The 15,909-nt window shown below is 53.4% G+C and overlaps 8 protein-coding genes across 8 annotated transcripts; 2 read left to right on the top strand and 6 right to left on the bottom strand.

Moving 5' to 3' along the window:
* Positions 1 to 1,236: 1,236 nt before the first annotated feature.
* Positions 1,237 to 1,716, bottom strand: CLAFUR5_13652 (uncharacterized protein; the record flags this gene model as incomplete). Its single annotated transcript, XM_047912800.1, has 1 exon — positions 1,237 to 1,716. The coding sequence occupies one exon, from the start codon at positions 1,714 to 1,716 to the stop codon at positions 1,237 to 1,239; it is 480 nt and encodes a 159-aa protein (XP_047768660.1).
* Positions 1,717 to 1,985: 269 nt separating this feature from the next.
* CLAFUR5_13651 (uncharacterized protein) lies at positions 1,986 to 2,522 on the bottom strand (the record flags this gene model as incomplete). The annotated part of the gene is made up of 1 exon (XM_047912799.1): positions 1,986 to 2,522. The coding sequence occupies one exon, from the start codon at positions 2,520 to 2,522 to the stop codon at positions 1,986 to 1,988; it is 537 nt and encodes a 178-aa protein (XP_047769116.1).
* A 1,459-nt stretch (positions 2,523 to 3,981) lies between these two features.
* On the top strand, positions 3,982 to 4,200 carry CLAFUR5_13650 (uncharacterized protein; the record flags this gene model as incomplete). The annotated part of the gene is made up of 1 exon (XM_047912798.1): positions 3,982 to 4,200. The coding sequence occupies one exon, from the start codon at positions 3,982 to 3,984 to the stop codon at positions 4,198 to 4,200; it is 219 nt and encodes a 72-aa protein (XP_047769117.1).
* Positions 4,201 to 5,127: 927 nt separating this feature from the next.
* CLAFUR5_13649 (Carnitine monooxygenase oxygenase subunit) lies at positions 5,128 to 6,456 on the bottom strand (the record flags this gene model as incomplete). Its single annotated transcript, XM_047912797.1, has 2 exons — positions 5,128 to 5,548; positions 5,606 to 6,456. 2 exons carry the CDS (start codon positions 6,454 to 6,456, stop codon positions 5,128 to 5,130), a joined length of 1,272 nt encoding a protein of 423 aa, XP_047768629.1.
* Positions 6,457 to 7,918: 1,462 nt separating this feature from the next.
* CLAFUR5_13648 (Dimethylglycine oxidase) lies at positions 7,919 to 10,561 on the bottom strand (the record flags this gene model as incomplete). Its single annotated transcript, XM_047912796.1, has 1 exon — positions 7,919 to 10,561. One exon carries the CDS (start codon positions 10,559 to 10,561, stop codon positions 7,919 to 7,921), a length of 2,643 nt encoding a protein of 880 aa, XP_047768628.1.
* Positions 10,562 to 11,430: 869 nt separating this feature from the next.
* On the top strand, positions 11,431 to 12,129 carry CLAFUR5_13647 (uncharacterized protein; the record flags this gene model as incomplete). Its single annotated transcript, XM_047912795.1, has 1 exon — positions 11,431 to 12,129. One exon carries the CDS (start codon positions 11,431 to 11,433, stop codon positions 12,127 to 12,129), a length of 699 nt encoding a protein of 232 aa, XP_047768632.1.
* Positions 12,130 to 12,444: 315 nt separating this feature from the next.
* CLAFUR5_13646 (uncharacterized protein) lies at positions 12,445 to 13,089 on the bottom strand (the record flags this gene model as incomplete). The annotated part of the gene is made up of 2 exons (XM_047912794.1): positions 12,445 to 12,806; positions 12,873 to 13,089. The coding sequence occupies 2 exons, from the start codon at positions 13,087 to 13,089 to the stop codon at positions 12,445 to 12,447; spliced, it is 579 nt and encodes a 192-aa protein (XP_047769176.1).
* Positions 13,090 to 13,447: 358 nt separating this feature from the next.
* CLAFUR5_13645 (uncharacterized protein) lies at positions 13,448 to 15,622 on the bottom strand (the record flags this gene model as incomplete). Its single annotated transcript, XM_047912793.1, has 1 exon — positions 13,448 to 15,622. One exon carries the CDS (start codon positions 15,620 to 15,622, stop codon positions 13,448 to 13,450), a length of 2,175 nt encoding a protein of 724 aa, XP_047768631.1.
* Between the last annotated feature and the right edge of the window lie 287 nt (positions 15,623 to 15,909).

Genomic DNA, 15,909 nt, shown 5'->3' with positions numbered 1-15,909 from the left:
AGATCTGGTCCCTGAGTGAGGGCCAAATGTCGGCCATTGAGGATCTACAATGTCGACATTGGCATGTTCAAGCTATGACACACAGCGTATCGCCGGTTGAAGATCTGATCGCTGGTCTGTCACCGGTATCTGCTAGACAGAGATCTGAAACTGCTCTCCGAGATTACGCCGATAAGCGCGCTGAACGATTGTGACTGCAGGCGGGCGGATGGTGTACTGGAGTATGATGGGTGGGATGAGCAGCTGCCCAGAAGCTCGGCTGAGAAGCAGAAGAAGAGGCAGAGACGTGGCAGTGGTAGTGTTTGGTACGGCGCAGCATCGACTACTCGAACCAACTTGCGTGCCTTAAGGCAAGGATGATTCTTCCCTCACAATTCGAGTAGCTCTGGAGGAACAGCAAGTCATACTATGCAACTCAAACCCGGTTAGAAGTTGCATCACAGCAGAAGTGCCGATTACAGTCGCCAGCATAACATCGTGCTTACAAGCGTCACCGGTTGCGACCAGCCATGAAGGAGAAGAATACCTCTGATATGTTGTAGGAAGAATACGACTTCTTACAGCGACTGGCCACATAGTCATGAAAGTCGGCGGTGCATGCATCATCCCCGAATGTATGCGACCTGGAGTGGAATAAAAGCGGCACGAAGGAAGAAGCATATGACAGCGTTCACAAGCATCGAGTCTTCAGTGGGTGTCGAGCAATTTAGCCCGTAGGAAGAGCGAATGCGCGCGACAGACAACGCTACGATTCACTTGATTGGGAGTTGCTGCGAGTGGAACAGGTGTATTTGCATCTAGCAGGCTTTGACCTCGAAGGGACGTGAATTCTTGCAACCTTGTGCGAAACGACAGCACATGATTCAGCCTCTGGCCATCTATCTGATGTCTTTTCCAATACTTGACGCAACCGACGACTACAAGGTGTTGCTGCGCTGCGCTGGTATGTGCTGGCAGGCTCGAACTCAGCTTCATGCTTGGCGGTCACATGCAGCCAGCACCAGCAGAACCACAAACACGCATCACAATCATCATGCCCGCAAAAGTGATCCATAGCTTGGCACATACAAGATGAAGTATACCCCCGCTGGATTGGATGACACTTGACAGTCTGTCAAACGGCTTATTGTATCTGCTACCCTAGGCTCCTGCAAATTATGCTTATCGTCTCATACATTTCGGAAATTACTTACCTTATACTGCCAGACTGATCCGTTGCGCTAGATTACGTCAACTCTATGTATTCACCTCCAACCACTCAAGAAGCTCCACAATGCCATCAGCCGTATGTGGCGCTTCCACAGCATGATCGAGCGCTGTTCCCGAATCAGCACGGAACATGTTACGCAACGAATAGAACTGCGCTTGCGTAGTAAATATGGCGTTCTGAAGCTTGAGGTAGACCTCCATATCGAAGGTGTTGGCAGTGTCCGCAAGATACTGGGCTGCGACAACATCGGCTGTTTCGTATATGACTTCAGCCTCGTCGCGGAGATTGCGAAGATGAGTTAGCCATAGTCGCAAGGCTTCGTTACGGAATGTTTGGCAGGTGTTGAGGAGCGGGAGGTAGTAGGATCCTTCCGAGGGGTGTGTGGCTTTGGTGTAGTCGAAGCTGGAGATGAAGTGAGCGTAAATTTCGAGGCGGAGTTCTGGTGGCAGGTCGAAGATTTGCAGTGCAGTCGAGACTGCGGGATCGATTGGAATGTTGGATGTCATGGTTGTAGAGGTTTTTTGAGCTAGAGATCGGTCTTGGGGCACGAGGGTACAGTATATGAGACTCTGATGCGCCCATTGTTCGACTCTGAGAATCATCCGCGACAAAGAAATAGTATCATCGTTGTACTTCTTTGTCTATCCTCCCAGCGCCTATTGTTCTATTCATGTAGCATCCGTAGTACAACGCCTCTCGTCATGGCAAGTCTATAGGCCGGCTACGAGTACATAGTGGACCACCAAAAGCAATCCTCCGCAGTATGGTAATCTGTCTAATCGTACTCTGCCGCAGGACTCCATGGATGCTCGACCAGCCAATTCAGAAGCTCCAGACATCCCTGCTCATCGTACTCCTCCTCAGATCTCTGCAATACGTCGGTACAGTAGCAGGAAGCTGTGTGATAATCCGCCAAGTGGATATCCTCGAGCTTGAAGAGGCGCTCATAAATCACGTTCTCTTCAGCACGGATTTCTGCACGAAGCTTGGAGTCCGAGGGCAGGTTGAAGTGGCGTTCATACCATGTTGTTCTCCCACAGGCTGCCTCGTACTTTGCCTCAGCCTCGTTGCGGAGGGTACGCAGGTGGGTTAGCCATGGCCGCAATGCTTCCTTGCAGAATGTCTGGCAGGCGTTGAGGAGAGGTAGATGATACTGGCCATGTTCCAGGGAGAAAGTGGCGTCGCCTTTGACAGCAACGTCATCGATGTCGAAATCGGCCATGGCTTGTTCGTAGAAGTGGAGGCGGAGTTCCGGAGGTAGGTCGAAGATGTGCTTCGGGATGGTCATGCTCGCGGTCGCTGCTTCGGGCATCTTCGAGGTGGTATCGGATGTGTTGACTAGTGAGATGTGCTTGGTTGAGCTCGAAATTCGCAGGCTCTTATTGTGGGCAGTTGCCGTGCCCATGTGTTGGATGTGTTATTGCATTCACCAGTCACGCAAGTGTCGCTACCCAAATTGGCATGTCAATGATTCATTGGTCCGTGAGAGAAAGCATTGTCCTCTTGCTCTATGTTCACTAAGACAGTTGATCTTCTTTAAGCATGGCATTAGCTCTATCAGCCGGTCTTGGCAAATGTCACATGCTCGTGTCTCTCTTACAGACTAGCCCGCCGCGCGAGGGAGCTACCTTTGATCCTGCTATTCGCATCACGCCTCCAAACTTCCCTCACACTTCGCTTCTTAGTAGGCCCTTGTAGAGATCAGTTTCGGGTGCGTCTCCGGGTGCTCCGAAAGGTTGTGCGCCCATCGAGACACTCGTCACGACCAAGGTCCTTGCCAAGAGTAGGTAACTCCTCGCCAAACAGTTTCGCCCTTTCCATAGCAGCCACCAATTCCAACCTCTCATCCATCTTCTCCTCCCATTCTGATGGATGACCTGGTCTCATGAACGGCTCGACAATCTTGGGGAAAGTCTTTAGTCGAGCCTTGTATAGGTCGGCAGCTTCCCAGTAAATTTGCGTGCAGATCTTGAAGAGTACTGGCGTGTAGTCGCGATCTCTGAACTTTCTCGAGAACACATCGACGTACGAGATGGTGGGATAGGATAGCACTTCTTCGTAGATGCGAAGACGAAGCTCTGCCGGTAGCATGAGCAAGCGGCACTTGGATTTGGGATCGGGATCGGTTGTCGTTGTCGTTGCGGTCGACATTGTGGTCGAGCCGGTCGCAGGTGGTGTTAGTTTGTGCTCTTCGAAAGTCGAGATGGAGAGCTGCTGTACTGCGATGGGCAGTAAATTTGAACAGCGACGAGATTAGGTGAAACTCGACTAGTCCAGATTGGCGATCATGGCTGTCGAATCTCATTCACTTCACGGCCCGCCATGAGTCATCACGACGCACGGGTATGCATTCGTCAAACTCAAATTTCTCAAAGCTTTAATTTTCTCGCACTCGTCAGCATCTTCCAGCCGCAAAAGCCTCGAACCGAATCGCAAACATATAAAATCGACAACATGCAGCGCGTCTACCAAGCATGGCGGAGCTGGACTGGAAAAGCCCAGCAACCAGGCGAGGCGACAACAATCAACTCGTCGACCGAAGACACACCAGCAGCCACAATCTCTGAAACAGTCTCTCGGGCCCCCGTACCGAGTGCAATACCCACAACCATCACAGCTCGCGACATGGACGCACCTAGCTCTCAATTCCCTCGGCATTCCGTCGCCGTTCCGTCGCCGTTCCGCACCCACAACGAGAACAGCTGATCCGACAATATGCTGCCAACCACAATCCCTCCGCAGCTATCTACCATGTCCCTACCACGATCACGATGGGTGATCTCTACAATCCTGTCATGGTCAAGATCACAGTTCGAGATGGCGAGGCAGATCAGCAGACCTTCATAGTACCGCGTGGCCTCATCACCGCTAAGTCAGACTACTTTGATCGAGCCTTCAACAGCGGGTTTGGGGAAGCTGAAAGGGGGCGAGATCGAGTTGGAAGAATTGTCGCCGCAGACGTTCAAGGTGTTCTTGGGCTGGCTGTATAAGAAGCTAGCCAAGATGGCAACGAAGACGACAACTACGTTCACGAGCCTCTGGTGTACGAGAACTCAGTCACCTGGCCATGGTTGTGGCTCTTCAAGCTGTACGCATTTGCCGACCGCTGCGACACTCGCGAACTTCGCATGCTCTGTCTGGATCTCGTCGACCTGAAACTGCGCTGCCAACGTCTCCGAATGTACGCCCGTCCAGACAATGAGGACATCATCTACCTATGCGAGCACCTTCCATCCTCCTCTGGTCTTCGTCGCATGGTCGTAGATTCCTATGCGAAAGACAGGCCCTTGTCTGACTTTGGCGGGAACAAAGATACCCAGGCAGACTGGCTTGGCGGCTTGCAACACGCATTTGTGGTAGAAGCGCTCGTTTGCGCCAAAGCACATATCGGTGCCGTTCGCTGTCACAATGGCTCAAACGACGAGTGCAATGACCCGGCTGATCATGGGAACTCCGACTTTCACGATATCCCGTCGGCTTGTACCTTCCATGAGCATGGAGGAGACGAGGAAGAGCGAGAGATGTGTGGGCAGGAATGGGCCGCGTTGTGGAGGGCGTATTGTGATAACGTAACAGTCGATGAGAGACAGGATGGTGGTGATCAACCATGAAGTGGTTGATGAGAATATGTTGAGACCCGAGAGACGATGAAGAGCGGCAAACGTCGCGAAGTGCCATTCAGTAGAGAGGTGTGGCACAGACGCGCACAGAAGACTTTCTGCAACGCACAAGGGAAAGTGAAACATTCAGACAGCCGAACGATCAGTATTCATGATCTACATACTCCTTCCAATGCTTCGTTCTCCCATAGCGATCGTATCAACGCCCAAACACCCAACGCTCCAAAAAGATGCCCAAGACCTCATTACATTCATCATCATCATCATCATCATCATCATACCTCCTCCCCCTCACCCTCACCAATCCAACGCCTTCGGCGGACTCGCACAACTAAGCCCGGAACAAAACTCAATATCCGCCTTACTAACCTTCGCATTCCCCGTGCTCGGCAACTCGGGCCTCGCCGGCCAGATTTCCTTCCTCGCCCTCTTCTCCTTCTCAAAATGCTCCATCACAGTATCCCTCACATTGGACTGGAAATAAAGGGGTCCCTTCTCGAGGCGCGGGTGGAGTTCACCGTTCGTGAAGACGCCCGCGTTGATGTTTTGTTGGGCGAGGTTGCAGAGGTATTTGTCTTCGGACATGACGCGTTTGTAGATTTGGGAGACGAGGTCGAATTGTTCGTCGGTGGAGTGTTTGTTGCGGAAGACTTGGTATTGCATGGAGGATTTGGAGGAGGAGGAGGGGACGAAGCGTTGGATCATGAAGAAGTGGGGGCTGGGATGGGTGTTAGTATGTTGATGAGGTTGGAAGAGGGGGATGATGGGATCTTACGTGATGTTTGTAGAGACGTTGGGGAAGTAGTATGTACTCGCCACCACGAGCCCAGCATCACGCTGTTCCTGCGTCGTCGCTGGATTATGCACAATCTGTCCGCGTGCAGTGTCGACAGAGTATGATTGCAAATTCGCCACGGCGCCGATATCCGGGTGTGAGGTAGCGCAGTGATAGCATTCGTTGTAGTTGTCCGCGAGAATCTTCCAATTGTAGTTGCCTTCCATCTCCCAGAAGTGGTCAAACTGATAATCCTCAAAGTTGAAATCGTTGTATCGCTCCTGAGTATCCATGCCGATCAAGTCGTCTTCCCACGCGATCTCAGGGGTCTCCTTGGCGTCGAGGTTGACGTACATGAAGCCATTGCGGTCGACGTGGAGGTGGATTGGCATGAGGCTGTTCTTCTCCTTGTCGAAGCCTTCGAGTTCTTGGTACCCAGGTGCCTTGGCCAGCTTGCCGTTAAGGCCATATGACCAGCCGTGGTATTTGCAGGAGAAGATCCTAGATGATCCTGATCCTTCCGTGACGACAGGGAAGGCTCGATGCCGACAGACGTTGTGGAAGGCGTTGAAGTTGCCAGCGCGGTCGTGTGTGATGACGAAAGAGAAGTTGGCAATCTCAAATTTGAGCCAGTCTCCTGGCTTGGGGAGGCGGCACTTGTGTGTGATGAGCTGCCACTTCCTCGAAAAGATTGACCGTCGTTCAAGCTGGTACATCTCATCTGACTGATACCAGTTTGCAGGTAGTGCTCGCATGGCTTGCTTCTCCTGCTTCTGTTCTGTAGCTGAGCCGCCATATCCAAACCAGTTGAAGAGGCTGTCGGTGATGCTGTCCTGTCTCTTGGAAGGCATCTTGGAGGATGATGATGATGATGTTGATTAGGCACAAGTCGATGAGATGAACAAGATGCCGCTCGTCAATGAGCTTGTATGAAGATTGCTCTGCTCAAGGAGATGTTAGATGGAACATCCTGATCAGTCTCCTGATATGTGGCTGTTTATACTACAGCTCCTGATACTGCATATCGGACGGATGGTCCCGCAAGCCTCATGGGGTAGTCGTGTCCATGCTTCGACAGGATCGACAAGACCAACACCATGGACAGCAAACGAGGGATAAACTCCTGCCCGGGCCGAGACCGCATTGACCCGTAAGCGAATTGGTACCATTGCTCATATCGCGCACGTGGTGCACTCTGATCAAACGCCCCAGCCAAATCAGGCCTCCATAACCTGACGAGGCGCGGTCCGATAACGTATGCTTATCGTCACTCCGTCGCACCAAGCCCTCCACATTCGTTTCCCCAGACTCCCAATGCCCAAATCTGGTTGCGATTCACACACATGGCAAGCATCGGATTCTGGTCTTGTGAGGAGTGCGCAGAAGCGCATGAGCGTGGGCGTCGTTGTAGTCACGATGGCGATGGCACTCCAAGAAGCGTTTTCGAGATCCTGGTGAACACAACGGTGACGATGAGTAGCATGAGCTCAATCTTCGTCTTCGCGCAGGAATTGTTGTCGAATTACGATCTCGCAGCAGTCATGGGGATGTTGCTGCTTGGGCTTCGCGTATCACCAGATAAGGTGGCAAATGAGCGCTTCTCGCTCATCTGACAGCAAACGCCTATCTGCAGGAATCGATGGTCCTCGTGAGCACATACGTGACTAGGACGTGGCTCGTGTTGCTTCTGGAATTGGCCATTACCTCGTTACGGTGCTGCTTTGGGTGTAGTCGCATTGGTTCAGCAAGGATGTCGCATTGGAAGGTCGCATTGGAGTATCCTCGGAAGTTGCTTAGGGTATTGTCGCATGGGAAGATGTTTGTTGCTTGGGCAAGATGTTGCTTTGGGTAATGCTATTGTCAGTATCCGGACATCGTCTGCGAAATGACAACGGGCTCATTGCATGTCAGTACAATGCTTGTAGTGAAGCTATCTGATAGTGTAATGCTGTTGAAGAGATCAGGCGGGTAGTGATGGCCGCCAACAGCCACAGTTTCCCAAGCTGACTGGGAGATAGGGAAGCAGAACAAGAAGAAGCTGGAGGGGCATGGTCTTGACATAGATAAGGTCACCTGAGCAAAAGCAATGCTGGTACGCTGACCGATAATGACGCCGGCACAACTGAAGCAGCCCATGGTTTGCCCACCCCGATTAGGCAATGTGATGTTTATCCTGATTAGGCTTAGTGTTTGATGCAATGCAGAACGTGAGTTTATCTCTCCATGCCGGTGTTGGGCTTTCTGAGGAGACGAGACTGACAAGACTGCTCTCGACCTGATAAAATACTAGCTGCTGGAAATACAAGCCTTTGCTTACAGCTTGGCTCTGGCATACACTTCCGCGCCGCCAAATGATGTTGAACTCCTCGACGCTGAACCTGTTGTTGGCGACCTGGCTGAACTTTCGTTGTCGTGTCGTCTGCCAAAAGGAAGTTTCACGACTGGCGTGGGAGCGACTGTAGCTCTGATCTTTCGACCAAAGTACTCGATTTCGACTTTCTCACCAACTGTCACAGATGTTGGCAAGTAGGCAAAAGCAATCGGTTTGCGAATGGTGTAACCGAATGCAGCGCTCGTGATGTAGCCGGCGACCTTTCCGTTATGGAAGACAGGCTCTTTGCCGAGTACCACCGACTTGCCGTCGTCAACAGTGATCGTCCGGAGTCGTTGTTTAGTTGGCTCGCGCGCACGAGCTTGCAGCGCTGCAAGTCCCACAAACTGCTTGGTAGTATCGACAGCCCATGCGACGCCAGCTTCATATGGGTTGTGTTCCGTAGTCATGTCGACGCCCCAGTCGCGATATCCGTTCTCAATACGCAGCGCGTTCAAAGCAGCACGGCCGGCAGTTATCAAGCCATGTGGCTGACCTTTTTGGAAAAGCACATCCCACAGTCGCTGGCCATTTTCGGCACTAGTGTAGATCTCCCAGCCGTCCTCGCCAACGTAGGACAGTCTTTGAGCTACCACTGGGATGCCAGCAATACTCGTCCTTTGAACATGCATATATGGCAAGGCATGATCGGAGAAAGCTTGACCTCCAGCAGCATCGACAACATCTTGCGCACGTGGGCCGTAAAGACCGATGCAGCAAGCAGCACCCGTCACATCGCGTATCTGGCTCCAGCTGGTCGGACCGCTCTTCGTAAGCTTCTTGGACTCCCTCGTCAGACATGCCAGGTCGACAGTATTGTTGACACGGACTTGGAAGAGGTCGGCCCCAAGTCTAGCAATCGTCACATCGCTGCGAATGCCGCCGTATGCGTCTAGCATCAAGCCATAGGTGATCTTGCCAGGTGGTGCAGAGACATCAGCTGTGCAGACCCGCTGAAGAAGTTGTTCTGCGCCTGGACCCGAGACCGCCAGCTGCTTCAGTGGAGTCAAGTCGTACATGGCAGCTGCGTTACGTGTCTTGTACGCCTCAGCAGCTGTCACAGGAGAATAGAACTGCGCCGACCAAGCATCTCGTTCGACCGGTTGCCACTTTGCAGGCGTGTGAGTCAGTGCAACCTCGTTTGCCTGATACCAATGTGGTCGTTCCCACGCGCCAGACTCCAAGAAGAAGGCGCCAAGCTCGCGTTGACGTGCATGGAAAGGACTGACCCTCAAACTGCGAGGCGACTTCTTCGGTGCGAGGGGATGTATGATGTCGTAGATCTCCACGAAGTTCTGTTGCGATGTTTCGCTGACATAGTCTGGTGCTGTTTGAACTTCCTCAAAGCGCGAAATATCGCACTCTGCAATGTCGATTGTGGAGTGTCCCGTGGTCAGGACTTCGGCCACCGCTCGTGCTACACCAGCGGAGTGAGTCACCCAGACTGCTTCTGCAACCCAGAAGCCGTCCAGCGTAGGGTGTTGTCCGACGATGGGCCCGCCGTCTGGAGTGAACGAGAAGATGCCGTTGAAGCCATCAGCAATGGATGTCTCTTGAAGTGCCGGGAGGAGGTTTTGTGTCTCCTTCCAGGCAGGTTCAAAGTCCTCAGGCGTGAACTGCAGACGAGATGGCATGTTCCTTTCGTCGACGGTCTTCGGCGTCAGCCCCAAGTCCGCAGCGTTGACAGGGATTGGACGGTGCCCATAGTAGCCAATGCCGTACTGCTCTCCATGCTCGCGGTAATACAAGTCTCGATCTTGATGCCGTAGTATGGGAAGCTGCGCACCATTGGGCGGGTTGCCTCGGCCAGAAAGCGCCGGGACTTTGGTTGTTTTGGCGTACTGATGTGCTAGTGGAAGTAATGGCACAGGCAAACCAACCAGCTTTCCAACCTCCACGCCCCAGAAGCCTGCGCAAGAAATGGCGATATCCGCAGGAATTGTGGTATGTGGTGTCTCAACTCCAGTGACTTGTCCGTTGGAACGCGAGATGCCAGTAACTGGTGTGTGCTCAAGGTATAACACGCCTTGTTTGCGAGTACGATGGATCAATTGCTGCACAGCTTTCGCCGCCAGTGCCAAGCCATCACTTGGAATATGCAGACCACCCAGTACGAGATCACGGTTTAGCAGGGGATATCTCTGGCAACACTCGTCCGTGCTGATCAGACGAGCATTGATGCCCCATGAAGATGCCAGTCCGTGCTTGCGCTTCAATTCTTGCATGCGCTCTGCAGTGGTCGCCACTTCCAGACCGCCGACCTGATTGAAGCAGTCGAGGGAAAGCAGCTTTTCGACAGTGTAGCCTGCTAGCTTGCTCATTGTCTTTGAGCCATTGGTTTGGAAGACAAGGCCAGGTGCGTGAGATGTCGATCCGCCGGGCATGCTGAGTGGCCCTTGCTCGACAACAGTAATGTTTCTCCATCCTCGCTGGAGCAATTCATCGGCAAGATTTGTTCCAACGATACCAGCACCAATGATGACAACCCGTTGTGCTGCAGGAGCCATGATTGCAGACCTTGATCGATCGACAGCACAAGATTGTTGTCGTAAAGAATCTGGGTCTCCCCTCAGAAGACTGTCCATTTTTGCCGTACAAGTTTGAGGTCTTCAGAGACTCTATATCATGTGCAACTCCAGCAGCTATACGTGGAGTATGTCTGGCAGTGTAGTGTGCGCAGCAACGACCTGCAGACCAGGTGGCGATAGTGAGGTCCGGCAAGCCATTTTCGTCGAGCCTCTCCGCCGCGTACCTATCTCGATGGCACGTTGGTGAGCTTACACGCCGCATGATGGTACACTTCCTGGGTGGCATGCGGGGAGCTGGGAGGGAGCTGGTGCAGCATGAGCTTTCCAAATCAGGTTGGAAGATCCAGCGAGGACTTCCAGGACGCGTCCGGCCGTGAGTTGCCGGTGTTCTGGATACATGTAGTCAGTGTCCATGCATGATGGTATGGCGAACATGATCACGATGATGCCGTCAGACGGTGTGTTGTTCACGATGACTTCAGCGATGGTGTTTGATAGGTGCTGTTGATGGAGAAAGTGTGGGATCGACGACGCGTGAAGAGACGGGAGCGCCTACGAATTTTGTGCTTGGTCATGCACCTGCAGTAACAACATGCCCCTTTGGCCAGATACTTGAGATATTGGGTAGGGTAGGCGCAGAATCAAAAACACATATCAATTGCAGTGGCATCTTCCTTGAAACAACACTCCAATATGGGACTAGCTCAGCTTCATCTTTCGGACAGAGTTTCCGTAGTGCCAGGGTGAAGAACGTGCCTCGTGAAACTTCGCCTTCGTGCTCCGGTCACAGTACTGGGGCACTGCACTCCTTCGCACAGCCTTGCAGCGTATATACCGGTAGGGTCCTCTTAGTCGTACAACGTCATGTTTTCTCTTTGTCACTTACGTCGTCTCTCTCTGCCGCTTCCTTCTGGCTCTTCCACGACATGACCCTCACCAGAAAACGTAGCACTGTGGCACCAGCATGCCTTACAAAGGCGAGTCGACGGAGACTGACCCTTCAGAAGAACTCCAAATCGGATGTTCGCGATGACCGGACACCTCAGCAGCAGGTGTTCGGCGACCCGAAGTTGCTCGAGCACATCCTCGCACAAGTTGGAAGCATGCAAACACTTCTCCTTAGCCAACGCGTCGACACAACTTTCCAGAAATGCATCAAAGGATCGCCACTCTTACGGCAGAAGCTATGGCTCGAGCCAGACCCGGACATGAAGATGTGGCACCTAGGACGCCTAAATCCACTACTCAGTAGAAGCGTCTCACGGAAGAAGCACAAACACATCCTGGCCTTATCCCACTCCGGATGCGACGTCTGTATCTTGACGACGATGAACGCCCGAAGTGTCGAAATGTCTGGAAGCTGGCGGGATATGCTGATTTATCAACCGCACAGCCCATTCGCCGTCTTCAAGACAGCGGATTGCTGGGCGTCGGGCGAGAGTTTCAGTCAGAATCACTTCAAGGATCCTCCGACTGCTGGACAGCTCGTCAATGTGGCAACTAGTCGTTCTCAAAAGACGCTATCACAGCCTGCAACTCGACCGCTATCGGCCGACTATGACCGCAAATGTGGTTATCCTGCGACGGGACATGGCTGCCATCGCGCAAAGGTATCGGTGCCATGATCCTGGACTCACAGGACAGCATCAAAGTAAGCCGATTCGAGATGGTAGAGCTGAAGAGCTGCTGTCGCTGCTGATTCAGTGTGGTCCGTTTTCGCAAGTGCCCCACACGTCGTTCTCGGCGTCCAGCTCGGCGTCCAGCTCGGCGTCCAGCTCGGCGTCCAGCTCGGCGTCCAACTCTGCATCGGACGCACTTCCGTTAGCGTTGTCTTGTGATCAGCCAATCATGCTCATCAAACATCGCTTGTTTTCCCACCCGGCGAACGGAAATAGCGGCGACCATTCTTCCAGTTACCACTACGCTTTCTATCTACCCAGCTACGGACCAACATTTCCAGCTTCGTCCCTTTTCCAACAATGATAGGCGCTGCCGCCCTCCTCATACGTCACCTCAGAAGCGTCACAGACGTCGAAATTCCTCGTTTCATGCTGCTCTAGCATCGCTGCAGTCATAGCCAGAAGGCCCATCAGAGCGTCATGGGTTGATACCGCATCTGGTCCTCGAATGATGAGTTTCTTCTTCGCCGCAGCGACTGCATTTCTCAGCTGTTCCTCGTCGCAAAGGGCCTGGGCATGAACTTTTGTTGTGCTGCCGATTAGGACGAGGTACAGCTTCGCGATGAGCTGATGATCACGGTCCTGCCCGAGAGCGTTGCCGAGATTGAGCATGGGAAAGAGGACTTGTGCGTTGGCCAGAGCACGTTAGAATTGCTTGCTGTCAATATACATGCATGGAAACCGCATACCGAGGATCTGCTCGCGAAGACCGGAGATTTCGGCCTTGTCGGAGATTGCCTTGTTCAATGTTGTGGTATTCTTGTCGACGGAATCTTTGATGGCCTGGAAGGCGGTGTTCAATCCTTTCAGATCGCATTGACCTCCGCCCAGGTTCAGGTCGAGCTTGATGGGCTGGACAGCGTTCTTTGGGAGAGTCGGACCAGCTAGCAAAGCGTTGTAGCCCATGGTAGCAGATGGCTAATTTGGGAATATGAGGGGAGAGCACGACCAAGGCCTTATACAGGCCGTCGTACAATGTAGCAAACGTAGACAGTGCAAAACCCTGAGCGCGTAGAACGTACTGGAGCGAGGATGATTCTTTCAGCTGCTTTGAGTGGTATGGCAGACGTTTGACGCAACTTGCACTGGGGCGGCCTAAGCGTTGGCGGGAGTCTGGTGTTTTGGAGGAAGTTTGCTGAGATAGGACTGTATTGCGAAGACAGTGTTTGTTGGAGGAGTCGACATGGCTGAAGTGTAATTCGAAGCTGGGAGGCCAGGTCATGCCTGCGACGGCGGATGTTGGCATGTCAGACTGGACCGAGAGCTAGTCTCGCATGGAAGTATCGCCACCGCTGCTGGCGTATTGACGATTGTTGTATGGGTCGCCTGGGTTGCTTCGCCCAGCACCTTGATACCCGCCACGGCCACGATTGTTACCACGGCCACCACGATGATCGCCACGGCCTCGATTACCACTGCTTGCTTGTGCGTCCTTGAAGCCACGCGGAGTACCAGGTTGAGCTGCTGGACCTGCAGCACCGATGCAGCCAAAGGCATTTGGGCCGTTATTACGATTGGCCCCGTCACGACCAGTGGGGTTGCCGCGGGCGTTGTTCTGGTAGCCACCACGTGCCTGGGCGCCGCGTCGTGGAGCGGTGGTGTTACCACGGCCACGGCCTGATGGAGTTCCGAAGAAGCTGAGATCGTCTGGGCCGCCATTGCCCCCTGTGCTGCCCGGACCAGTACGATTGCCGCGGGCATTGTTGTTGTAAGCACCACGTGCCTGCGCGCCACGTCTATTGTGTTGTGGGTCTTTGCCCCGGCCTCTAGTTGGTTCAGGTATGCGTAAACGTGGACCACGAGGTGGCTGAGTGGATGTGTCAAAAGGAGGATAACCGGTGCCCGGAAAGCCTTGAGGGCCTTGAGGGCCTTGAGGAGAGTTGAAGAAGCCGCCACTGTTCTGCGCGTTGTAGAGGCGTTGACCGCGTATGCGAGGACCGCGAGATGCACTGGGCGTCTCAAAACGACGAGGAGGCGCATCTTGCATTGGCGTATCGAAGTCCAGCGGCACTTCGGCTACCTTTGGTTCTTCATCATCCTTTCCTTCTTCATCGTCGACAATCATTGGTTCGCCTGGCTCGTCTACAGGAGTCCAGGTCGTTGGCGTGGGTGTTGAAAGATTCATGGGCTGCTGAGTGGTGGGCTGAGTGATCTCGATATAGCGTTGCAGGAGGTTGCGGCACGTTTCTTCGAGGTTCGTATTCCATCGTCGCAATTCATCGAGCTGTTCACTGTTCTTGGAGAGCAAGTGGACATCAGTACCCACCATAGCCAGGTTTGCGCCATTCTGGAAAACCTGCTGGGACACTGCGTTGAGCGTCGCTTTGATGTCTTCTAGACCCTTGTTCAGCTTCGCGATCTGATCGTCGTGGTCGGCAGTGTTCTGTTGTTCAGAGACCGTGCTGCCATCGACTGTGTCGGGCTGCTTGCTATTGGTCTCCTTCTTCTGCTGCAGCTGCTGCTGGAGCTGGATGATATTCTCGTCCTTCTCCGAGCTGGCACGCTCGTGGTCCAAGATCGTGCGATCTTTTGTGGCAATCTCAGACTTGAGGTTGCTGATCTGGACATCTTTTTGGGTAAGAATGCCCTCCAAACGCTTCTTCTCTTTGGCACGTCCCTCCTTTGATACCTGAATTTCGTTCTCCAAGAGTGCAGTCCCTAAGTCATATTCATCAGACTTTGCGAGCACTGCGTCTTCTGCCTCTTCGAGTGCGATGTCTTTAGACTTGATAGCTTCCTCATGCGCCTTCGCCATCTGCCACTTCTCTGACTCGAAGCGCTCGGAACTGTGGACAGCCTTTGCCGTCAGCTCGGTTGCAATCTTGCAGTGGAAGCAGTCGGGTGAAGGCTGTGTCGCACGCGTCGGGCTGACAGGAGTTGGAGGTGACCCAGTCGCCGTCACTGGCACAACACTAGCCGTTGAGATGGCAGAAGTCGAGGCGGAAGATGATGAGGTAGAAGCCGTCGAGGTAGAGGATGTCGAGGTAGAAGGTCTCGGCACTCGAGGTATTCTGGTGAGACGATCTGGGAAAGGCACAGAGCCAGAACGCAGCGAGTTATAAGGCGACGCGGCCGAGCTGCGCGGGATCCTCGACTTGACAGTCGCTCGAGAAGTGGCGATGGGCGGCGTGGCGCTTGCTGTTCTCTTGAGCTTGAGTGCATGCGAAGCGGTGGCGGATTGCGCGACTTTGCCGACCTTCGAGGGATGCGAGTAGTCATCCTCGTCGGCAGAGCTGTCAGTAGTCTGCGAGTAGGTGCGCTTGGTCGGTGGCACAAGTACGGGCACTGTCGACAGCTCTGACAACCACAGCTTCGAGGTTTCGGATTGTGGTTTAGTGGATGAAGGCGACATGTTGCGGTTGCGATCGCGGAATTTCAAGACCTCGCATTGCATGTCGTGAGGATATGCGGCGGACTTGGTGCCAGCATGCTCGTCCATCTCGGACGGCACTGATGGCAATGAGTGTGTCGGACAATGTCGCTGTGAGTTGACGTACAAGACTCGGTAGTTGCGGATGTTATGCGACGAGTTCGGTGTGCGAGTTTGTGTTTGTGAGGTGAGAGCTCTTGAGGAGAGAAGTTCGTGTTGTTGGCGAGCGTGGGTGCGGGACGGGAGCTTGTTTAGCGCCGTCTGTGCGCTCCGCCTGAGGCCGCAAATTTTGCATGTGAAAGTGCGGCTCGCGACCACATTCATCGCTAAAGTCGTGATGGGAGACTCTCAGAGCA

This window comes from Fulvia fulva, chromosome 12, assembly GCF_020509005.1.
Source record: "Fulvia fulva chromosome 12, complete sequence".
NCBI lineage: Eukaryota > Fungi > Ascomycota > Dothideomycetes > Mycosphaerellales > Mycosphaerellaceae > Fulvia > Fulvia fulva.
The sequence above is the reverse complement of the archived record's forward strand: the minus strand, read 5'-3'. Positions and strand labels throughout refer to the sequence as shown.